This window comes from Psammomys obesus, unplaced genomic scaffold (genome assembly GCF_907164565.1).
Source record: "Psammomys obesus unplaced genomic scaffold, mPsaObe1.curated_primary_1811, whole genome shotgun sequence".
NCBI classification, from domain to species: Eukaryota; Metazoa; Chordata; class Mammalia; order Rodentia; family Muridae; genus Psammomys; species Psammomys obesus.
Window position 1 is genome coordinate 3,304,147 of NW_026586550.1, and position 25,215 is coordinate 3,329,361.

At 40.7% G+C, this 25,215-nt stretch overlaps 1 protein-coding gene across 1 annotated transcript in view; it reads right to left on the reverse strand.

Annotated features, from left to right (window-relative positions):
• Ect2l (epithelial cell transforming 2 like) overlaps window positions 1-25,215 on the reverse strand; it is a 76,485-nt gene that overhangs the window by 14,451 nt on the left and 36,819 nt on the right. Inside the window, exons 6-14 of the mRNA XM_055602111.1 lie at window positions 24,815-24,950; window positions 23,728-23,896; window positions 21,417-21,545; window positions 19,740-19,832; window positions 17,690-17,872; window positions 16,152-16,255; window positions 15,226-15,351; window positions 15,170-15,177; window positions 8,708-8,786 (exon numbers count right to left, since the gene is read on the reverse strand). Of these exons, the coding sequence (XP_055458086.1) occupies window positions 8,708-8,786; window positions 15,170-15,177; window positions 15,226-15,351; window positions 16,152-16,255; window positions 17,690-17,872; window positions 19,740-19,832; window positions 21,417-21,545; window positions 23,728-23,896; window positions 24,815-24,950 (1,027 nt within the window). The remainder of the gene's footprint in view (window positions 1-8,707; window positions 8,787-15,169; window positions 15,178-15,225; window positions 15,352-16,151; window positions 16,256-17,689; window positions 17,873-19,739; window positions 19,833-21,416; window positions 21,546-23,727; window positions 23,897-24,814; window positions 24,951-25,215) is intronic.

Consider the following 25,215-nt stretch of genomic DNA (forward strand, 5'->3'; position numbering starts at 1 on the left):
AACAAAACAGCATTAAAGTCCTACATACTGTCCTATTGAACAATTTTAGTCCTTTTTTTTTTAAATTTATCACTGACAAAACAAAACAAATAAAACTTTTTTCTGGCCCTGGGGACTGAACCTCAAACTCTACCATTTGAGTCTACACCTCAACTTCCAAGGACAAACACTTTCACACACCATTCTTCTACATAGGACAAACTATCTGAGTAGAATTAAATTTCTCAAAAAAAAAAAAAAAAAAAAAAAAAGACTCTTAGGCGGGACATGGTTGCACATACCTATAATCTCAGCATTTGGAAGGCTGAAAGAGGCAAGAGAATTGTAAATTAAAAGCCATCATGGTCCACATAGTAAAACCCTGTCTCAAAAAAAACAAGAGCTGGAAATACAACTCAGTGGCCTAGCATTTGTATAGGATGGCTCTAGATTCAAGTCCTACTAGGGCCAAAAGCAATTTAAAAAAATTAATCTAGCCATGTCTGGTAATATGGGCATGTAATCCCAGTGCTCAGAGGCCATGCCATTCGCTACCATCAGCCTGTGATGAGCTTCTGTGTTGACCCCTAGTAATCGATTTTTGGGAAGAGTGAGAAACCATGTCCTAAGCTCAAGGCTTGTCCTGGACCCTGCCTAGGTGTGATGGGCTGTAAAGATCCCTAGGTCTGAGCTCAAGGCTGGAGAACTCACACATTCTCTCTCTGAGAATCTAACCTTAGGTGAGTCATTTAGTTTTTCTAACTCGGTGTTTATCTGTAAAACTGTGGATGCTAACATATACTTTGCAGTCTTTAGAAAAAGAAATGTAAACAAGCATGAAGCCATGTTGAATATTCCAAAATAGTATGTGCATGTTATGCATTTTGGCTGCTGGAACGGCCTCTGCATGTGTGGCATCCCCCTCTAAAATCTGTCCTTCAACCCAGGGCAGAGCCTTCACATATATTGACAACAGTCAGCTTTTGAAGTTAGACTGTACGTTTGTGGGCCAATTAAAAACTGCAAACCAATCCTGGCCCATAACTTCAACAGAAGTCCCCTGCTCTACCAGAAGTCACACAAGTATCCAGAACCCAAGGTAAGACCCAGCACAAAGACCTCGAAAACCTTCTTAGACTCTACTCATCTTTTCCCCAACAATACTCCCTCCCTTCATCTCCATATCCAGGCCTACAACTACAGCAAAACCCCCTGCTCTATTAGTGCCATGCTGGTACACAGAACCCTAGAAGCCACTCCAGTTTCCAGGCTCCCAGAACCCAGGCAGCCAAAACCTCATAGGCCATACATGCCACCAATACCCCAGGAAAGACACCCTACTGGACCAGAGGACTTGCCAGTCACAAGAACCGCAGGACACTCAGGCCGGAAAACCAGAAAGGAAACAAAAACCAAGAGGAAAATAATCTATCCAACAAAGATAAACTCAGAAATCAGTACCTAAACTTAAAATAACCCTAAACCTAGATGCCTAGAGGCCAGTGTAAGAACAAAACCACCAAACAACCACCAGGGCAATATGGCACCACCAAAGGCAAGCTTTCCTACTACAGCAAGCCCTGGATATTCCAACACAGCAGAAACACAAGAAAATACTCTTAAAACCAATTTTATGAAGATGACAGAGGCTCTTATAGACAAAAATAAATAAATCACTTGAAGGATGAAAAAAAGAAAAAAACAACCCTAAACAAACAGGTGAAGGAAATTAAAACTGTTCAAGGCCTGAAAATAGAAATAGAAGTAATAAAGAAAACACCACTCTGGAAATCAATCTGGCACTTTCTCAGACAACTAGGCATAGCACTTTCTCAAGATCCAGCCATACCACTCCTAGGCATATATTCAAAAGAGGCTCAAGTACACAACAAGGACATTTGCTCAACCATGTTTGTAGCAGCTTTATTTGTAATAGCCAGAAGCTGGAAACAGCCCAGATGCCCCTCAACTGAAGAATGGATGCACAAATTGTGGTATATCTACACAATGGAGTATTAATCAGCAATAAAAAACAAGGAAATCATGAAATTTGCAGGTAAATGGTGGGACCTGAAAAAGATCATCCTGAGTGAGCTATCCCAGAAGCAGAAAGATGCACATGGTAGTATATACTCACTCATATAGACATATAATATAGGATAAACCTACTAAAATCTGTACACCTAAAAAAAACTAATCAAGAGGGAGGACTCTTGCTAAAATGCTCAATTCCTATCCAGAAAGGCAAAGAGGCTGGACATCAGAAGAAGGAGAAAAGAGGGAACAAGTCAGGAGCCTGACAGAGAGGACCTCTGAAAAGCTCTGCCCTGCAGATTATCAATGTAGATGCTGAGACTTATGGGCAACCTTTGGGCAGAGTGCAGGGAATTTTAGGAAAGAAGTGGGAAACAGTAAGATCTGGAGAGGACAGGAACTCCACAAGGAGAGCAACAGAACCAGAAATTTGAACACAGGGGTCTTCCCAGAGACTCATACTCCAACCAAGGACTATGCATGGAGATAACCTAAGACCCCTGCACAGATGTAGCCCATGGCAGTTCAGTATCCAAGTGGGTTCCATTGTAATAGGAACAGGGACTGTCTCTGACATGAACTGATTGGCATGCTCTTTAATTAACTCCCCCTGAGGGAGAAGCAGCATTACCAGGCCACAGAAGAAGACAACGCAGCGACTCCTGATGAGACCTAACTGACTAGGATCAGAAGGAAGGAAAAGAAGACCTCTCCTATCAGTGGACTTAGGAAGGGACATGCATGCAGAGGGTGGAGGAAGGGAGGGATTGGGACAGGAGGAGGGAGAGAACCTCAGGGGGAATACAAAGTGAATAAAGTGTAATTAATAAAGAAAAGAGAGAGAGAGAGAGAGAGAGAGAGAGAGAGAGGAAGAGAGGACCCTGGCTAAAATGCTCAGTCCCCATCCTGAAAGGCAAAGAGGAAGGACATCAGAAGAAGAAGAAAACAGGAAACAAGCTAGAAACCCGCCATGGAGGGCCTCTGAAAGGCTCTGCCCTGCAGACTATCAAAGCAGATGCTGAGACTTATGGCCAACTGTTGGGCAGTATGCATGGAATCTTATGTAAGAAGTGGGAAATAGTAAGATCTGGAGAGGACAGGAACTCCACAAAGAGAGCAACAGAACCAGAAATTTGAACACAGGGGTCTTCCCAGAGACTCATACTCCAACCAAGGACTATTCATGGAGACAACCTAGAACCCCTGCACAGATGTAGCCCATGGTAGTTTAGTGTCCAAGTGGGTTCCATAGTAATGGGAAGAGGGACTGCCTCTGACATAATCTGCCTGCTCTTTGATCACCTCCCCCTGAGGGGAGAGTAGCCTTACTAGGCCACAGAAGATGACAATGCAACCCCTCCTGATGAGATCTGATAGACTAAGATCAGAAGGAAGGAGAGGGGGACCTTCCTTATCAGTGGACTTGGGGAGGGGCATGCATGAAGAAGAGGATGGGAAGGTGGGATTGGGAGGGGAGGAGAGAGGGGCTTATGGGGGGATACAAAGTGAATAAATTGTAATTAATAATAAAAAAAAACATTAAAAAAAGATGGCAGCAGCTTAAAAAAAAGAAAACACAAACTGAGAGAATTCTAGATATGGAAAATCTAAGTAAGTGAACAGACACTACAAATGCAAGCATCACCAACAGTATACAAAAGATGGAAGAGAGAATCTAGGCATAGAAGATATGATAGAAGAAAGTGATACATTGGTCAAAGAAATGTTAAATCTAAAACTTTCCTGACACAAAACTTCCAATAAATAAATCTGAAATACTATGAAAAGGTAAAACCTAAAAATTATAGGAATAGAAGAAGAATCCAGCTTAAGAACCTAGAAAATATATTTAACAAACTCACAAAAGAAAAATTTCCTAATCTTAAGAAAGGACATCTCTATAAATGTACAAAAAGCTTACCAAATATATTGGACCAAAAAGGAAAGTGGCATCACCACATAAAAACATTAAATATACAGGACAAAGAAAGAATATTAAAAGCTGCAAGGAAAAAAAGCCAAATAACATACAAAGGCAGACTTATTAGAGTCTGATTTTTTAGCAGACTCTAAAAGCCAGAAGGGCCTAGACATAGACCACAGATGCCAGCCCAAACTACTATACCCAGCAAAACATTCATTCACCAAAGATGAAGAAAATAAGATATTCTAAGACAGAATCAAATTTAAACAATAGCTATGCACAAATCCAGCCCCACTGAAGGTACTAGAAAAAAATTCCATCCAAAGGAGGCTAACTATATCCATGAAAACACTGGAAACAAATAATTTCACAACAAAACAAAACAAAAAAAACAATCACAGAGAGAGAGAGAACAAAATAACAAGAATTAATAATCAGTGGTCATTAATATCTCCTAGTATCAATGGACTTAACTCCTCCCCCCCCAAAAAAAAGACACAGTCTAACAGAGTATATTTGAAAACAGGATCCATCCTTCTGCTGCATATAAAAAACATGCCTATATCAAAGATAGACATTCACCTCAGAATAAGGGCTGAAAAACGATTTTCCAAGCAAAGGAACCCAAGAAACAAGATGATAGAGCCATTCTAATATCTAACAAAATAGACATCCAACAAAATAAATCAAAAAGATGAGGAAGGTCACATCATACTCATCAATGTAAAAACCCACCAAGACAAAAATCTCAATTCTGAACATTTATGTCCCAAACACAAGGGCACCCATATTTGTAAAAGAAACATTACTAAACTTAAATCATACATTGAACCCCACATTTTAATAGTGAGAGATTTCAATACCCAACTCCCACCAATAAACTGGTCATCCAAAAAAAATTAAACAGAGAAATAATGGAGCTAACAGACATTATGACTCAAATGGATATAAGAGATATCTACAGAATATTTCATCCAAACGCAAAAGAATATATCTTCTTCTCAGAACCTCATGGAGGTTCCTCCAACATGGGTCATATACTCAATCATAAAGCAAGCCTCTATATATACAAGAAAATTGAAATAACCCCTATATCCTATCAGAGCACTACAGATTACAGCTGGGTTTCAGCAACAGAAACAACAAAAAGCCCACAAGCTCATGAAAACTTAAAGACTTCCTAAAATTCAATGAAAATGAATGGACAATATACCCAAACTTATGGGACAAAATGAAAGCAGTGCTAAGAGAAAAGTTTGTAGAACTAAGAGCCATTATAAAGAAATTGCAAATCTCATAGTAGCAACTTAACAGCACCCTTGAAAGCTCTAGGAAAAAAAGAAGCAAGCACACCCAAGAGAAGGAGACAGCAGGAAATAATCAAACTCAGGGATGAAATCAATAAAAATAGAAACATAACAATACAAAGAATCAGTGAAACAAAGAGTTGGTTCTTTCAGAAATCAACAAGATAAACAAACCCTTATCAAGTTAACTAAAAGAAAGAATATCCAAGCTAACAAAATAAAAATGAAAGCAAGGGCATAACACTGAGGAAATAAAAAAATAATAATAATTACTCCACAAAAACATGTGCTCCACAAAACTGAAAAATCTAAAAGAAATGGACAATTTTCTCAATAGATACCACCTACCAAAGTTAATTTGAGATCACATAAACACTTTAAATAGACCTATTAACCCTAGGGAAATAGATCCAGTTATTAAAAGTTTACCAAACCAACCAACCAAACAGACAAACAAAAATCCCCACCGGGCCACACAGTTTTAGCACAGAGCACAGAATTCTACCAGACTTTCAAACAAGAGCTAATACCAGTACGTCTCAAATTATTACACAAAATAGAAACAGAAAGAATATTGCCAAATTCATTTTATGAGACCACAGTCACCCTGACACCCAAACCACACAAAGACTCAACAAGAAAATTATAGACCAATTTAACATAGTAAAAATGGAAATCTTACCAAAAGCAATCTACAGATTCCACACAATTCCCATCAAAATTCCAACACAATTCTTTAGAGACCGTGAAAGAACAATACTCAACTTCATATGGAAAAACAAAAAACCCAGGATAGCTTAAACAATCCTCTATAATAAAAGAACTTCTGAAAGTATCACTTAATTTCAAGCTGTACTACAAAGCTAAAGTTATAAAACCAACATGGCACTGGCATAAAAATAGACAAGCTGATCAATGGAATCAAATTGAAAGCATAGACATAAAACCATACACCTATGAATACCTGATTTTTTACAAGGAAGAGAGAAATATACAATGGAAATATACAATCTTCAACAAATGATGCTGGTCTAAGTGGATGTCATGATGTACAATAATGCAAATAGATCCATATCTATCACCTTGTACAAAACTCAAGCCCACATGGATCAAAGACCTCAACATTAAACCAGATACACTGAACCTGACATAAGAGCAAGTGGTGAATAGCCCTGAATGCATTGGCACGAGACAACTTCCTATACAGAACATCTATAGTGCAGCCACCAAGAACAACAAGCAATAAATGAAGTTGAAAAGGTTCTATAAAGCAAAGGACATTGTCAATAGGACAAAACAACAGCCTACAGAATAGGAAAAGATCTTGATGAAAATATATAAATATAATGTCCAAAATATAAAAAGAACTCAAAAAACTAGACATCAAAAATCAAATAATAGAATTAAAAATTTGGTACATATCTAAACAGAAAATTCTCAACAGAGGAATCTCAAATGGCTGCAAAGCACTTGAAATGTTCAACATCCTTAGCCATCAGGGAAATATAAATCAAAGCAACTCTGAGATTCCATTTATACCTGTCAGACTAAGAAAAAAATACTCTCTTGCTGGCAATAATATGGGGCAAAGGGAACACTTCTTCATTGCTAGTAAGAGTGCAAATTTGTTCAGCCACTTTGGAAATCAATATGGTGGTGTCTCAGAAAATTGGGAGTTGATCTATCTCAAGACCCAGCTATACCATTCTTAGGCATATGTCCAAAGCATGCTCCATCCTACCACAGGACACTTGTTCAGCTATGTTTATAGCAGCTTTATTCATAATAGCCTGAAAATGGAAACAACCTATATGTCCTCAACTGAAGAATGGATAAAGAAAACATGGTATATTTATACAATGGAGTATTACCCAGTTGTTTAAAAAAATTACACCATGAAATTTGTAGGCGAATGGATAGAACTAGAGAAAAATCATCCTAGTGAGGTAACCTAGACCCAGAAAGACAAGTGTGTTATGTACTCACTTATAAGTGGATATTAGCTGTAAAATAAAGGATAGCCATGCTACAATCCACAGACAGAGAGGTGAAGTAACAAGGAGGACTGAAGGAGGGATGCATGAATCTCCCTGCAAAGGGAAAACACAATAGATATCAAGGGTGGACTGGGGGCTGGTAAGGATGGGAACAGGAGGGCTCAGGTTGGGGGGTGGAGGGAGAAAATACTGGGAGAAACAACTGGAATTTGGGGCCGTCTTAGGGATTGGTAGAAACCTAGTGCGGTGGAAATCCCCAGGAATCTGAGGGTGACCTAGCTAACACTCCTAGTAATGTGCTACAGAGCCTGAACCAGCCATCCTCTCTAAATGGGCCAGGTTTCCAGTGGAGGGACTGGGACATCAACCCAGCCACGAAAGCTTTCACCTACAATTTGTCCTGCCTGCAAGAAGTGCTGGGGTAAAAGTGGCACAGAGTTTGTGGGAGTGGCCAGCCAATAACTGGTCCAGCTTGAGACCCAAGCCACGAGAGGGAGCCCACCTCTGTCACTGCCTGGAGGGCCAGTAACAGGCTGGACGGCCCAGAGACCTAGGATAAAGCCCAAACACAACCAGAAAAGAAAAAGTCAGTGAAATGATTCCTAATGTTACTCTGCTATACTCAAAGAGAGGAGCCTAGCACAATCATCATTAAAGAGGCTTCATTCAGCAACTGATGGAAACAGATTAGCCAAACATTAGATGGAGCTCTGGGTGTGTGGTAGCCAGAGGGGTCAAGGACATCACAAGGAAACCCACAGAATCAACTGAACTGGGCTCACAGGGGCTCACAGAGACTGAATCAACAATCAGGGAGCCTGCATGGTTCTGACCTAGGCCCTCTGCATATGTTATGCTTGTGTAGCTTGGTCTTTTGTGGGACTCCTAACAGTGGGAGCAGGGGCTCTCTCTGACACTTTAACTTGTTTTGGGGGCCCTTTTCCTTCCACAGGGTTGCTTTGTCCAGTGTTAATATTAGGGGAAGTACCTAGTCTTATTGCAACTTGATATACCATGTTTGCATGACATCAATGGGAGGCCTGAAAAGAAATGGAGGAGTGAATCTAGGGGGCGGCCTGAGAGGAGAGAAGGAGAAGGAACTGTAGTGAGGATGTAGATATGAGAGAAGAAAAACGAAAAAAAGAAAAACTTCAAGCCTCCATGTGTTGTTTCTGTAAATGATGACCTAGTCGTGGGAAATCATGGGGTCATGTGCAGACTGATTTTTTCTCAGATGTCAAGTCTCCATCCTTTGAATCAGTTTTTTGTGTGTATCCACAGAAAAGTTACCAGGTTAAAAAAAATCTACCAACTGTATTTTCCTCTAATACATTTAAGTAGTTGGCTGGTGGTTCCTCTCTTTAAGGAATGTTTCCAGGGAAAACAAAGAACTATGCAGGTGAATCCTGACTCTTCCCGGTCAGCAAGAGCACGGAACAGATCCTGGTCGGTAGGAGGTGGTTTACCAGCTTAACCAGCACCTCTGTGTCCAGGTCCATTTGGCTTAGACTTGGCTTTGAGTCCTGAGAATAGTCTTCTATTGTGCTTCTTTCCGCAAGAGTAAATAGAACTTGGTTCCTTGGGGGTGGGTCTTGTCCTTAAAAGCCCATTCAGTACTCTGTCCAGATGAGCCCTGGGAAGCCACAGGCCTTCAGCTCTTATCACAAGGTCCCTAGGCACACTGAATTAAGAACTTAACCTATGCCAGGCCTCTCACACTTATGTTTTTAATAACAGGTTGAGGGTAGTGTTCTCAACCTGTGGGTTGCGACTCCCACAAGGGTCCAGTATCAGATATCCTGCATGTTAGACATTTTTATGCTATGATTTATAACAGTAGCAGAATTTCAGCTATGAAGAAGCAACAAAATAATTTTATGGGTGGGGGTCACCACAACATGAAGAACTGCATGAAAGGGTCACAGCATTACGAAGGTTGACAACCACTGGGTTAGGGGCTTGGGAGATGGTCAGTGGGTAAAAGTTCCCGCCTGTAATCCTAGCCTTAGGAGGCAGGAATAGGAGGATCCCTGGAGGTTGCTAGTCATCCAATCTAACCAAAACAGCAAGCTTCAAGTTCAGTGAGAGAACCTGTCTTAGAAAGAAAGAAGAAAGGAAGGAAGGAAGGAAGGAAGGAAGGAAGGAAGGAAGGAAGGAAGGAAGGAAGGAAAGAAAGAAAGAAAGAAAGAAAGAAAGAAAGAAAGAAAGAAAGAAAAATACCCAGCACTCTGGTCTCCACACATGCACACATTTGTGTACACACAGTGTGCCCACATTTAAAAATAAAAATATACACAGCCTTTAGCGTCCTCTTGCCTGAAAGGTGGGGTGGGGTCAAGCAGTCCTGAGAGCGGGCTAGGCCTATGCTCCGTTTTTTCACTTCACAGATGCTGGCAAGTAGCTTATGTCACTTTTAAGAAGCTAGAAAGAACAGACTCTAACACTTTATAAAATTCACCTTCTTTTTCAACTCACGATAAAGTGCTATAAAAACTGTTCACATATTCTGCCAGTTTGTCTGTTTTCACATTTAAATGTGGTCTTTCCTTTCTTCACTATATGTTGTAGCCTGCCTATAAATTAGGACATTCAAACAAAAAAAGTCTCCTGTTCCCTGGGCAGCATCGCAGGGGCCCCTCTAGCAACAGAACAATAGTCCTGTGTTCCTATTGAGAAAAACAAAACAGTCATGACTGCTGCTTTCCCTCCTCAAAGATAAAACTCCTGGTGGAGAGCCCCGCTGTCCCTTAAGGAGTCTAGAGGACAAACATCACCTTGTTTGAGGATTTGCTTGTTTTGTTTCCTCCAGACACAGTCCCCAGTATCCCAGACTCTCTTTAAACTCCTAACCTTGAACTCCTGACCCTCATAGCACCCCCTAAGTGCTAGGAATACAGGCACCACCAGGCCTGGCTATAAACATCAGTTTTTAATCGACTCCTTTTACCTTCTTAGAAGAAAATGAATGTATTCTATACTGTGTGGCTTCATTTGACATGTATGAGGTTAAAAAAAAAACAAAAACAAAAAAAAAACAACCCACAATTCCCTAAACTCCAAAAGGCAGTCCAGATATCCAGAAATGGGCTCAGCCTGAACTATAGGAGGATTTCTGGCAGTTAGATAAAAAAGGGGAAAATGGCCACCTGTAGTGCCTATGAGCATATCAAAGCACATGCTGTCCCCCAGGCTCCCTCAACATCAGAAGCATCCATTACACATTTCAGAGTCTGTGCTCACCTCCTCAACTTCCTCCAGGTCAAGGGCATCCTTCCCCTCAGCATTCTTCTTATAATCCTGCTATTCTCACTGTTCTCTCTCTCTCTCTCTCTCTCTCTCTCTCTCTCTCTCTCTCTCTCTTCCTCTCTCTCTGCTCTATTCCTGTTTATTTTACTATGTTTTCTGTTGTTTTTAAACAAAAAATCCCAAACATTCAATTTTACCAATAAAGACTCAGGAGCCATGATTTTCCATGACTAGGTCATCATTTACAGAAACATCACATGGAAGTTTGCAGGGGTCCTCCTCCTCCTCCTCCTCCTCCTCCTCCTCCTCCTCCTCCTCCTCCTTCCTCCTCCTCCTCCTTTCTCCTCCTCCTCCTCCTCTTCTCTCATATAGTACATCCTAACCATAATTTCCCTTCCTTTTTCTCCTCTCAGCCCCACCCCAAGATTCACTTCTCCATTTCTTTTCAGAAAAAAATCAGGCCTCCCATGGATGTCAAGCAAACATCATCAAGTTGCAATAAGACTAGGCACTTCCCCTAATACTAAGGCTGGACAAGGCAACCCAGTAAAAGGAAAAGGGTCCTAAAAGCAGGTAAAAGCGTGGAAACCTGTTAGCCCAGAGAGGCAGAGAAAGCACCCAGCTGACCTTCCTACTCAGCCAACTTCCCAGAAGGAAAAAACCCTTTCTCCTTGTCCATGCTGTCTTAAATTCCCTCAGCTCAATGTTCCTCCTTTCTGTTTACTGTGCTTCTCTCTAGCTGTCCTCTGGACTTCCTCTCACTCTCTATTTTTTTCCCACGTTTACTTCCTGTCAACTGTTTGCCTGCTCTTCTTGACCTAGGGTTGACTTTATTTAATCCTGTTTAAGAAAGCTCTTGGATAAAGGTGTGTGCTACGGCTGAGCCACACCACAACTAGAAACAGGCTTTTCCAGTCCACAGTTCACAGTGTGATCACACATCCTGCAACCGTGTTCTCTCTTCTCTATCCCCTGCTAGCTCTTCTCTGTCCTGAGGATAGCACTGGCCATATCGATTCTGCTGGCCTTGTTCAGTTTACTTTCTTCTCTCTGTTCTGGGCTCTTCCAGATGCCTCTGATTACTCTCTCTTTCCTATCTACAATTAAAAACCCTCCTTTAAACCACACCATGAAGTAGTCAAGTCATCAGTTTGTACAATAGGCAGAGACTTTGTTGCAGGAGCCCTGATCCCTGAGCAGTGGTCATTTTCATGTCTCTTCCTGGTTACAGGCTATACCACTAGAGCCTGGGCACCTGTCTGCTTCAGGAGCTCTCTTTTCTTTCCTCGCCTTGTATGGCTGTCTCATGCCAGCTTGGTATATTTTTATACTGCTGGTTTGGGGAGGTGGGTCTTTAAATTTAGATTTAAAAAAAAAATCAGAATTTCCCTGGGAATCCAACATTCTTCATTTTAAAACAAATTATAGCACTAGGAACCATCACATTATCAAGTCAATGGATACACTAGTAGCTCTGCAGGAAAAAGCAGCTACAGATGTAAAATGAGAACCAAACCCACATTATCTCAAAATTAAGACAACTGCAACACTGCAGAATTGTATTGTGACCTTTCAGATAAGGTAGCTGTTCTAATGTGGGAAACCACCTGTTATTATTTGGATCTCAAATGTCCCTCAAAGACCATATGTTGAAAGCTTAGTCAGTGGCCTATAGCACCTTTGGGAGGTGGGGCCTAATGAAAGAACATTGAGTCATACAGGACACACCCGTGAAGGGATCTGGGGACTTTGGCTTGCCTTCCTTTTCCTACTTTCTTTTGCTTCCTGGATCATCCAGAGGCAAGCTCTTTCTTCTGCATCACATGTTTCCGCCATGACGCCCTGCCTTGATACAGACCCAAAAGCAACTGGGCTACATAGCTATGGAATAATACCTTGGAGACCATGATCCAGAATCAGCCTTTCTCCTTCCATTGTTTCAGGTATTTCACAGCAATCAAAAAGCTGATACATCAACCTACTATGTACAATCACCAAAGAGCTGACATTAGACTCCAGCTCTTTACAGGACCTTTCCTTGATCCCAGCTGCGACTGCTCCTACTGCTGCTACTTTCTTCTTCTTCTTCTCCTTTTTAAAAAATATTTATTTTTTATGGGCATGCATGTATGTACACCATGTGTGTACTCAGTGCCTGTACAGAGCAGAAGAGGGCATCAGAGTCAGGTCCCCTGCAAGTGGAGTTTCAGACGATTGTGAGCCACACTGTGGGTACTAAGAACAAAACCCCAGTCCTTACAAGAGACGCTCCCAGAAATGCCTCTGATCTCTGGAGGTATCAGCACTCACATGCACACACACACGTGCATACACACACAATTTAAAATATATAATATATATTTTAGGCATAGATAATGTAGCCAAGTAATGTTGTTTGAACATGAACATGATGATGTCTCTTATTTTATAGTAAGCATAGTCACAATTGTTGGGAATTTTAGAGACTATTATGCCATCCTGTATTCTGTTTCTAAGAGTGAATATATGGCAGTAACAGAGCAGCGTCCTTTGCAGCATTAAAGAGAATGCTTCTTGGAGGGGCCTTTGCTTTGGTGATCTCTATTACATATAAAGTCTACTGCAAGAAACAAGATCACAGGGATAGGTTTGTATCACATGATAGAAGGGTTTTTGTTTTGCTAGAATATAAATCAGGCAGATAATGTACTCTCCAGTCACCCTTCACTTGGCTGATGCTTTTGCCAGAAAGCACAGAGCTGCCTGTACCAGGGGCCAGAAATGACAATGAAAATGAGACTTTGATTCATATTGTCACTCATATAAATACTACAAAACACTGCAGGTACACTGCAGCCTGAAGTAAGGACGGATTGGACAGCAAAATGAGGGGCCAGTAGATACAATAATGCCTGTGTTAGGCACTTTCCTGTCACTGTGACAAAATTAGGGCCAGTAGATAGAATAATGACTGTATTAATATTTTTCTGTCACTGGGACAAAATACCTGACAGAAGTAAGTTAATGGAGAAACAATTTATTTTGCTTCATGTTTTCAGAACATCTCAGTCCATTAAAATTGAAAAGGCAAGGTGGAGCATCTCCTTCGATGTCCACTTATGTCCACGTAAGAACTAACTTACATGGCATAGATCAAACCCAGCTAAAACCTTCAAATGGGCAACAGTAGCAACCAACTTTGACCAGGTAGGTACTGGAGACTTCTAAATGGTACCACACACTGCAACCAAACACTTGACACAGGAACCTGTGGGGACATTTCATATTCAGTGTAATAATTAAGATGAATGGATGGATGGATGGATGGATGGATGGATGGATGGATGGATGGATGGACAGATGGGTGAAAAGATGATATCAGACACACAGAGACAGAGATACAGAGACAGAGAAGAGACTGTATTTGACAGACAAGCCCTTGCTACACAAGTCCCTTCAGGGCTTTCATCTGGGAGGTGACATTATTGATACACCTATAACTGTGGATTTATGAGCTCTTCTAAACAAATAAGTATAGTTTGAATATGTGGAGATAGCTCCTTCGGAGGTAGAGTAATAGGCTGCTCAGCAGGGGAAATGTCCAAGAGGTCTCCTGTGACCTGCCTGTGCTGTGTTCTAGTGAAGCATGAGTGTCATGTTGATAGGACACAGGGGACTCATTTGCTGTGTCAACTCACAAGTCTATAGCAGCTGACAGTCCAGATGGTGACTCTGTGTTGGGTAGCAGTGTCCTAAGCACTCGAATGCCTTTTCCCTGAGCATAAATGGTTCTGAAATGGTATTTTCCCATAGAATAAATCAGTTTTGTGAATGACAATGAATTCTGATTATTTCATTACTCAGGAGTGTGGATTCTGAATAGAGGACTGGTGAAAGTTTCTTTTTTGAAGAATTAGCTTCAACCTTACTTTTTTCTCTTATAAATGTGAGTCTCAACTGAAGAAAGAACAGGCTTCAAATGCAGTGGAGTTGGTAGCATGTTTCCCTGTGAGTCAGGAAACCCAGGGCTTGATCTCAGCTCTTCATAAGCCCAACATGGAGCTGCACACTGGCAAACCCAGAACCTCAGAGATACAAGGTAGGAGGAGCGCGAGTTCAAGGTCTTCCTCAGCTCCACAGTGAGTTCAAAGCCAGTCTGGACTACAAAGAAAGAGGAGAAGGAAGAGAAGGAAAGGTAGAGGAAGAGGAGGAGGGAAAAGAGAAAGAAGAGTTGTCTTTTTGTTTTTTATTTTTGTTTGTTTTTGTGGTTTTGGGTTTGTTGAGACAGAGTCTCATTAGGTAGGCCTGGCTGGCTTGGAACTCCATATATAGACTAGACTGGCCTGGAACTCTCAGAGATCCACCTGTGTCTGCCTCCCAAACACTGGGATTAAAGGTGTGTGTCTTAGTTTCATACACAACACAAAAGATCTTAGTCAAATATTTTTTTTTCTTTCTCAAGGAATGTCAGTGAGAACTCAGCTACGTGGTGAAGTAAAATGTAAATTAGCAGCTCTCCTACAGCAAACACAGCTCTCAGTCAGTGAAGGGGCTTGTGCTCTCTTGTGCCTTCACGGCCACTCATGTTAGTACTATGAGACACCCTATTTACTAGCAGCCACGACAATGATAGTCCTAAAACAATTGACTGCTGGGAGCTTTCCTGGAAAGCCATCATTCTCTGGAGAATCTCTTCACTACACGAGCCTTGCTCAACAGTGAAGCCACCATGGCATAAAAACAGAGCAGCAACTTTTACCTTCATGAGTGGATCCCATGCTTCTTTCAGGTCACCTTCTGTCAGAATATCATTTCCTTCAAAATCGTTGTTCTTTTTACTAGATTTCTTCAGCAAAAAGCATGACAAAAATTCCAGAGGTTTGTCCTGAAAAAAAAAAAAGCCAAGGGACAGTCTTGGCATTGTCCACTTTTTATTTTAAACAAAGTTTCTCATTAGTCTGGAACTCCCGAAGGTTAGTGATGCTGGCTGGCCTGAGAGGCCCGGGATCTGCCTGTTCCTCCCTCCCAGCACTTGGCTTATAAGCGTCTGCCACCGTGCCTCATGTTCCTTCACATAGGGCCTGGGAGTCATATGCAGGCCCTCGTACTTGCAAGGCAGGCAATTTCCTGCCTAAGCTATCTCCCCAGCCGACAAATCCCTTACTGTTTTCTGAAATGTACACTGCCTTCCCTGGTGGACTGTCTGAGATGCCTGTTAATACAAATGGTTCTTGAAACTCTACCAACTATCCCTGTCTCCAATGCTGGCTTGCCTATTTTATTGTTGTTGTTGTTTTCTTTCCCACCCTCTCTCATCATCCCTTTGCTCTTTGTTGTATTTTTCATGTGTTTCAGTTCCATGGCTCATGATATTTAGCTGAAATACTAGGCCATGAACATATTTTCTAATAAAGTCAATTCTAACTGAAATTAGGCACAAGATAGAAAACAGTGCACAAATTAACAGACTTTAAATAACCCAAGAGGTCTCCCTGCTTCTCTGTTTTATATACTTAGTACATCTTGAGCCCAGAATCTCTCTGTGGATGCTTTTATAAACTGATGTAATTTCTCTGAGGAACTATGTCCCAGAATGATAAACTGGTAAAAAGGTAACAAATATAAACTAAGGATTTATTTGTGCTCAAATTTTTTCCAGTTTTCTTTCTTCAACAAAACACTTACAGATCCTTCTTTTGACAGCTCCATCAGTCCCTCTGCCAGAGTCTGTGCAGTGTCTTGGTTATTTAGAAAGCTGCTCATACCCAGAGCGTCAAGCATAAATCGCCCTGAAATGTAAAGCACATTAACTTACTTCATGTAAGACATGTGCTGGTAAAGAAAACAATCACCACAGTTACTTTTTAGTGGACAACAATGCAAGGAGTGGAACCCAATTTTTACTATTACCATGAGAAGTTCTATTGTAAAATAGGAAATGAGCCAAACTAATTTCAACACCCCAAAACCGATGTTGAATGAAATATAAGAATCAAACAATAAGAAAATATGACAAAAATTCCAGAAATCATGTAAGTTAGATCCAATCGAATATCCTCCAGCACCTTCTAACATTGTGTTCAAAATGTAAATATTTTAAGTTCAGAGAAAATAGCTTACATACAAGAAATCTTTTCATTTTTTTAAGATTTACGCACTTTTACTTGAAAACTTTTTTCATTAACTTCTTACCAACATACTGCCATAAAAATACTTACTATTCCATTTTTCTATCTAATCTTTAGTATTACAAAAGAAAAGGGAGAAATTATTTCTCCTTGTTTATATTTTCTTAACTATTTAAGAATACTGGTTTAACATTTCCTCAACGTAATAGAGCAGATAGCACAAGAAGATACAGGGTGACATCTCTACTAAGAGGCATTTGTGAAGCAAGATATAGGACATGTGCTGATGGACAAAACATCTGTGTGCGCTCACACGTGCTGCTATTACTGTGCACAGCGGGGAAGGAGGCGGCACAGGTCTGCGATGTTTGAATGACACTGTGTCTTACCCAGATGGGATATGTTTAAAATGTGAAGAAAGAGTTATAGAGGAAGGGAGACATGTTTTCCCAGATGGAGAAAAGTGTTTTATTTTAAAGAACGAACTGTTTTAATTTGTGACTTAATGTTAAGACATGTATCTTTCCACAAAGATTATTATGGTAATTTGATCAAGGGAATTACCTTGAGTGGGAATGGAAAACTGATTTGGTGATGTAAAGACCATGGAGCTAGCATGAAGCTGTGTATTTGATTTTGTTGTTTAAGAAGGAAATTGTAGTATATAATTTATTTACATATTTGGAGCGGAACCCGAACGGGCTTATCTGCCGGAAGCATCTGGATGGATCATGTACTTTAGACAGATCATTGAACTGTATAACAAGCTGTGTAACGCACACTGTGAGCTACAGGTGCTTCGGGCTGGAACAAGTTGTAGTGAGAAAAGATACGGTTGCTCTAGCTGGGTAGAAACCAAGTTCTGCCCAGAGCAGACAGAGTGCCACAGGAATAATGAATGGGGAAATGTGAAAACTGGAGGCAACTCCAGCGTTCTGAACATGACTCGTATTCCTCTTGACTATTTGGAAACAAAGATGATGTCTGAGCAGGTGCGTTACAACTGGGCTGGCCCATGCCATTCTCAGTCTTGAGTTTGCGCAGGTAAGAAAGAAGCTCTGGCTTGGTCTGGAGCAGCAGCGTCTGAGACCATACCTATCATCCGGCCGCTGATGCTCGCCTGCAGGTTCTTAAAGAGCGGCTTCAACTCCGTCCTCACTGATTTCAAGGTGTCTTCCAGGAATTCTGTGAAGCTGGACCATGCCTGCAGCTTGGACTCGCTAAAGTAGTTAGAAGGAGGATTCTGACCCCGCTCTGGCCACAGCCAGTCACTGAGAACTGACAGGAGTGTGAATTTTATTATTAAAGACTTGGTTCATTCTCTCTCCCCCCCCCCCCTCAGAGCAGGTGCCCATGTGTCTGTGTGTGCACATGTGTGCACTTACATGTAGAGGCCGAGGTCCACTTCAGGCACTGTTTCTCAGGTGCTGTCCAACCTATTATTTGGGACAAGGCCTATCTACCTATCCAAGTAATTCAATGCTTGAGCTGAGGCAGATTTCTACTTCTTGTTTAAAGCACAACCAACTCAGCTGTCTTCATACTGGGCATAGTGTTCTTTCTCAGAAAAAGACACATAGTCACAGCCTGCTTTCAGTGGTAAAATAAGAAACTCAAAAAGGACACAGTGAGTGCCCGTCTGTTCGTGGCAGATAAGGCTGACATGTTCTACTTGGAATTAGAAATCAAATCTCTGCCTGGTGCTTCGGGAAGCCACGTAGATGGATGTAAGAACGGATCTCGTCGTTCTCAAAGCGAGACTTCTTCCTCCTCAGCACTTCCCGCCCCCTGCCATGCTGTGCAAGGTCAACCCACAGCAGCTACTCCTATCTCTTCCTCAAATTGGAGGGACCCAAAAGATTCAAATGCTTACAGTGGAAGTGTAAGAACATTAGCCACCTTGCAAAGAATTACAGGCTGAAACAGTAGCCCATTTAGTCTTCGTTTACCTGAATGGATGGTCAGAGCCACTTTGTTTTTCCTGTCACTGACAAGCATGTACAAAACTTTTTAATGTGTTCTTTTACAAGGAGAGTTAGAAGAAACTGAAAGGAAAAGAAACAGGAGGGGAAAGAAGTACAGCTGTTCCTTAGGGAAATAACAGGGTCCAATCCTTGCTGGGCTGAGTTAAGCAATTCTCGCCACAGAACCACAGAGCCACAGGTCTGTGTGAACTCCCGTGAACCGGCCATGTCTGCTTCAGAACTGTGTGAAGTATGAAGTCAATGTGCTTTCTGTTCCATCTATATAGAATCATTTCCCTTACAAGTGTCACAGTCTTGCCAACTTCCCCCAGCCATGGAAGGCCTTTGAGACTAAAGAATCAGTGCCCAACTTCCCCCAGTCATGGAAGGCCTTTGAGACTAAAGAATCAGTGCCCCTCCCATTTCCAAGGCATTTCAAGCCCTGTTTGATATGAACAGAAGGGTTTTAAAGGAGGAAGTGGTGAGTGACATTGCCGGATAGCCGCCTGGCTCTCTTGTCAGCCAGCCAGTGTTCTATTTTTATCCAACATTAGTAGCCTTGTTGTGTCAATGAAAGTGTACATGCAGGTGTATTTTCCCCTTTGATCCATCTTTCTTCCTGATCATGCTACTGAGTGGAATCTAAGCAAATCTTGTCTCCATCTCCTTAGAGCTACATGCTCCCAAGTAAAACCAAATCAATTCCTTTTTTTTTTTAACTGAGAAAATACACTTTTTTCCTCTAGATCAGCACCTGGACAACTTTGCTGAACTCTTGAAATAGGGTTTTAGTAAATGGTAGCTTGAAGCAAAATATTTGCAGCAAAAAAAAAAAAAAAAAATCTCCCTCTAAATGAATGACTCAATGATGTGGAATGACATGGCTGAGGAAGGGACAACATCCCTTCAGGGAGAGTAGCAATTGCTGTGGACAGAGCAGGCTAGGTATATAGCAAAGACATACAGCTGCTGTATAGCAAAGCTAGCTGTATAGTCTTTGCTAGCTGTATAGCAAAGACATACAGCTGCTGGTTGCTGAGGTAGGGAAATGAGACAGGAGCATGTTTTCTTAGTGCTTGGCCTTCAGTATCTGCCATGGCTGCATGTTACTAGGCGCACCGGCCAGCTCTAGGCGCACCGGCCAGCTCTAGGCGCACCGGCCAGCTCTCAGGTACACTTACTGTGTTGGTACGAGCCAGTCGCGATTCCAGCGGGGGCGGAGAAGAGGGTGCCAGTTAGTTGAGACAGCTGAGAAAGAATTTCTATGCCCGCTTCTGCACAACCAACAATGCCTGCATTAGTGTACTCACAGGCTTCTCCCGAAGCCGTCAGATGTTACTTAGAAGCCTGAAAGAGCTGGCCGTGAACGAGCACAGGCAATTGTCATCTTCAATTAAAACCCACTGATCAAGAGCCCATTAACGTCTCGCCTTTATCCCCACAGCAGATGTCCAAACACCTAATTTTTGAGAAGCAATAAGATGTGGAGAGAAGGCACACAACAAGAGCAAATACTTATATTCAACTTCAGAATACTTAAGCCAAAGACAGAGAAAACCTCACAGGGGTTTCCTAAAATAATCTGAGTAAAAGGAGAATTGTGGTTGAAAGTGGACAGACTTACCACAGATAATCACAAGATGGAACAAAATGATCAAAAATTAACACGGCATTAATTTCTCCCCTTCTGCTGAGTGTACTGGTGCATACCTTTAAGCCCAGTACTTGGGTGGCAGAGGTAGATGGATCTCAAAGTTCGAGGTCATCCTGGTCTATAGAACAAGTTCCAGGATGGCCAGGGCAATAGAGAGAAACCCTGTCTTAAATTTTGTTCTCCCCTTATTCAGATTGGAATATGTATGTGGATTATTGGATACAGTGAATAGATTAAATTACTTGGGAAGAAACTAAATATGTAATGGATGTGTTATTTTAATTCTTTATGGTCCAAAAATAAATACCCAAATTGCTTCTTAGAACAAGATGGTGGAAGCAGATGGGCTTATATGCCTAATGTTTTCATTGATAATGAAGTCAGATAGAGAGTCCACAGTGGGCTGAAATCCATATAATCAATAGATTGCAGTAAACTTGCAAATAAAAATCATAGGGAAAAGAACAGTCTTCCTTAAAAGAAATGGTGCTGGAAAAATAAAATACCTATTGGAATAAAAAATTAATTAAATAATATGATGCTAAAAACATAATTACAAAAGTAAAGATAATAAATTTGATTTCAACAAAATTAAGAAGTTCTGCTGGTCAGAAGAAACTATTTAGAGAAGGAAAACGTAAGTCATAAACTGGAAATTCAATCTACTTTTCAAAATGTGAAAGATATATAAACAGACAGTGAGGAAGATACATAAATTGTGGATAAATACATAAAAAGATGTTCAGCATCTTGACTTGCTAAGAAACTGCAAATTACAACCACCATGAGATGCTTCTGTATCTACTTGAATGGCTAAAACTAAAACAAGTATCACAGGGCTGGGCAACTCAAGTTCTCAGACATACTCTCTAGAAACATAAAAGTGTACAACTACTTTGAAAAACAGGTTAGCCTGCTTTGTAAAAGTTAACTGTGCACCCTGGGGTCTTGTATACCTTAGAGACGTGGATGCATATTTGCACAGATCCTCACAGCAACTTCACTTATAAAATACTTTGAATAGATGAACAAATTATAGTATTCTGTGTAATGGTATTTCATGCAATAATTACAGTGATGAAAAGGAATGAGCCACTAATTTGTTATGTTAAATGGGTTTGCTTGTGATACACTTCAGAAACACACAACACAGTATCACAAGGAGACATGACTCCTGCCATTCTAGAGTGTTTTTGACGCTGACCTGATGCTCCCAGTGGCACAAAGAAGTCTACACGTCCCCCTTCTTCTTCAGTGGCCACACAGCTTCCTAGTTTCTCCCAGAAGTCTCTCACTTCAGGCCACAGTAAATTTTTAGTACAAATTTTATAGCCTAAGGGGGAAAATATCAACATTGGGTTGTTACCTCATCATAAACAAGAATTGTTAGCTGTTCGTGAAAATAAAATCACAAATCCAAAACCCAGCATTTGACCACCAAACCAAGCACTCCAGTGTATCCACACCTCATGGTAGGGCCACAAAAAGTGCCACTGAAAAGCACTGTGGCCACAGGATCCTTCGCAGTCTGGATTAATAAAGTATTATACATTTATGTTTAGGACATTGTATTTCTGCCTCCAACACAAAGTTTAAATTGAATAGCCAGTCAAGTCTTAGGATCTTGCAACTAATTTCCAAAGCTGAAAAAGCTCCCACAACCATCAATGAAAAAAAATGGCTGAGCAGGCAAGGCTCCCAGAGTTAGCAGCCACCTCAAACTCTACTTGTACTTCCTTGGGAATGATTTATGACTCATTGTGCCATTTTGCAAAGTTCCCCGGAAGCAGGAGTATCTGAGTTATTTCCTCTTTCCTCATCCCACATGGATGGAAGGTTTACAATTAATAAAATTAAAATAATTCTGCTTTAGGTATAAGAAAGGGAGAATGCAAACTTATACATGAAGGATAGACTCTAAAGGTTCATTAAAAGGCATTCATTGTCTCCTCTCTCCCTAAAAGAGGTAAACATTGATGAGAGTTTTAAACCTCCCATAACAAGTTAGTTATGTCAGCCATTCCTTCCCAGTCTGCTTTGAAGTACAAGCCAAGCAGAGTTCTTCAGAGGTGGCAAGTGCACACCAATTATCCATCTTGGTGTTCACTGCTACTGTGATTACTGAACCTTCATCAAACTTATAACTTTTGTACATCAAAAGAAAGAGCATAATGATACCTATAAGTCATGGTTTGAATGAGAATGGCCCCCATAGGCTTACATAATTGAATGCTTAGTCACCAGAAGGTGGCGTGGCGCTATTTGAAAGGATTAGAAGGATTAGAAAATGTGGCCTTGCTGGAGGAAGTGTGTTGCTGAGGATCTGAGGTTTCAAAAAGCCCATGCCATTCTTTCTCTGTTTACAGATCAGGATGAGGCTCTCAGTGACTTTGCCAGCATCACAATCTGCCTGCCTGTTACCATGCTTCCTGCCATGATGATAATGGACTCACCCTCTGAAACCATAAGCAAGTTCTCAATTAAAGGCTTTCTTTTATAAGAGTCGCCTTTGTTGTGGTGTCTCCTCATAGTAATAGAACAGTGACTAAGACACTCTAGAAGGGGAGAAACACTTGCAAATCACCTATCTGATAAGGAGTTAGCATCCATAACATACAAAGAATATCTTGAACTCAACCTATACAAAATCAGCCCACTTTTCAATGAGCAAAGGCTTGTTTTCATAAAGAAAATACACAAATGGCCAGCTAGCACATGACAGATGTTCAGCAACACTCATCAGCAGAGATGTGCAGATCAAAATACAATGAAATTAGAAACTGTATAAAAGAAAACAAACAAACAACAAAAACGTGTAACAAATAAATGGCACAGAGAACTTTGTATGCTTGTACACCGTTGATAAGAAAAAGTTATTTTTAAAAAAAGAAGAAAGGCTTTTTAAGTTAAAAAGAAAGCCACCATCTCATACTAGTAAGTATATTTCCGTAACTGTGAAAGCAAGAACAAAAGAGGTTTGCAGTTATTCCCGACAGCCAAGAAGTAGAAACAACCCAAATGAACACCAGCGGATAGAGCGAGAAACAAACTGGATCACCTACACGGAGTAGATTAGAAGTAGGACTTAAAGCAGAAACAGTCAGTGGGTACAGTGTATGAATCCTGAGAGTACAAGTGAAAATGCCAGTCACAAAAAGACAAAGCAAGTGGGTTAATTTACGTGTTTAAAGGATTCAATGGTTATCAGGGAGCAGGGCTAGGGGAGGAAGACAGGTGTTATTTAACAAAATGTTTCAATTTTTGCAAGATGGAAAAGCTTTACAGGAATGTGAATAAACTGAACATTTCTAAAGGATTATGGTAGTGATGTTATGCTGTGTTTTAATCACTATATTTAAGATTATCATCAAAAGTTGTTTTACTTTCTTTATGAAGACAAAAATGAATGCTTGCTAGGGAATCAGAACTTAAAAGTGCTGTGGAAGTCATCCTTAAGGATAAGCGCTGCCGTCACTAAAGCTGCGTGGTTGTTCTCCTCCAATCCCCAGACCAACCTTGGAGTAAGTCTATTTCTCTGCTGTTTCCACTGCTGAATATTCCTAGGCTCTGTGCCTTCCGTCCCTGCAGAGCTCTGTCTGTGAGATGAAGCAGGCCCTCCAGTGTCACTCCGCTGTGCTCGTATAGCACAGCCACGACGCCGACCTTAACGCTCTCCATCACCATCTAGAAGTGAGAAGGAGGCGTCGGTGTGTGTGAGCTTTACAATCCATCAAAGAACCGAGCTGATGTGCAATATTCTGTCACCACTAAGGAATTGTTTCAGAAAGTACAGAAGGAAGAAACTAAACTTCTGCTAGTTTCTTTTTTCTTCTTTAATTCTGAGGAAAATATGAGGTTCATTTGCAACTCCATCTTTGTACACACCAGACATATATAAGCTCATTAAAAACAATAAAATTGAATTAATACCATTTTCAATGGCCTTCTTAAGTAGAACTAAAAATCTTCTAATTATATATATAATTAAAACATATAACTTCATTTCATTTTATTTATTTTTATATTTTGAGACAGAGTTTACTATATAGTCTTAGCTTGCTTGATACTCTTTATATGGTCCAGGTTGGCTTCACACTATCCTGCCTCAGCCTCATAAGTGCTTGGATTACAAGTAAGTGCTACAATAGACAGCTATAAAATTTCATGTAATGAGGATCATATTTTAATTAAATGGCACCATTTTAAAATAGAACATGAAGTAGCACTTCTAACCCACTTTTGAAAATCATTGGTCCCAGAATGTTATTAAACTTCTTGGGAATTCTAGAAGAGCCTTAACTATTTTTAACCATCATGCTGGGTGTTTTTTTAAGCGGAACAAATTCAATGCAGTGGGTATGTTTTGACACTAACTGCATGAACAGCAAGTTGGACCTCTCATGCTTTTCAAAATAAGTTTGGTTACTTTTATTTTTATTGCTTTTAATTTTTAAAACTGTGTGGGGTCTCTAAATGTTCACTTGATTGGACAATTTTCTTTTCAAAAGATGAATCATTTTCATACACATGGCAGCCAAAAGATTGTGATAGACTAGAAAAAAAGCCACTTGGTAGAGGGCAAGCCTCCTAGCACAGCAATACCTCATATGCAGGAATCTGAGATGATATTAGGATGATACGTGGTTGCAAAGCACAGGAAGAGTTGTCATTAGTTCTGCCAACCTCATGATGATTTTTCTTTATTAAAGAGTAAGAGTGACTCCCAGATAGATGGCTTCTGTAGAGGACAAGAGGATGGATGAAATCCTAATGTTCTGTTAACACGACTTTTTTTTTCATCTCCAAATTATGTATTTCATCATATATATGAAACCTTTACAGAAAGTAGCAACTCGCAGCATCTGAACGTAATCTTAACACAACTTTTGAAAGCTGCCAATATCTTCTGAAGACTGGTGGGCAGCAAAGGTCCACTGTCTCTGCATCCTTAGACTTTCCTAGCAGTCTGAGGAACAGGAATAAATAGGAGTCCGTGGTTGAGC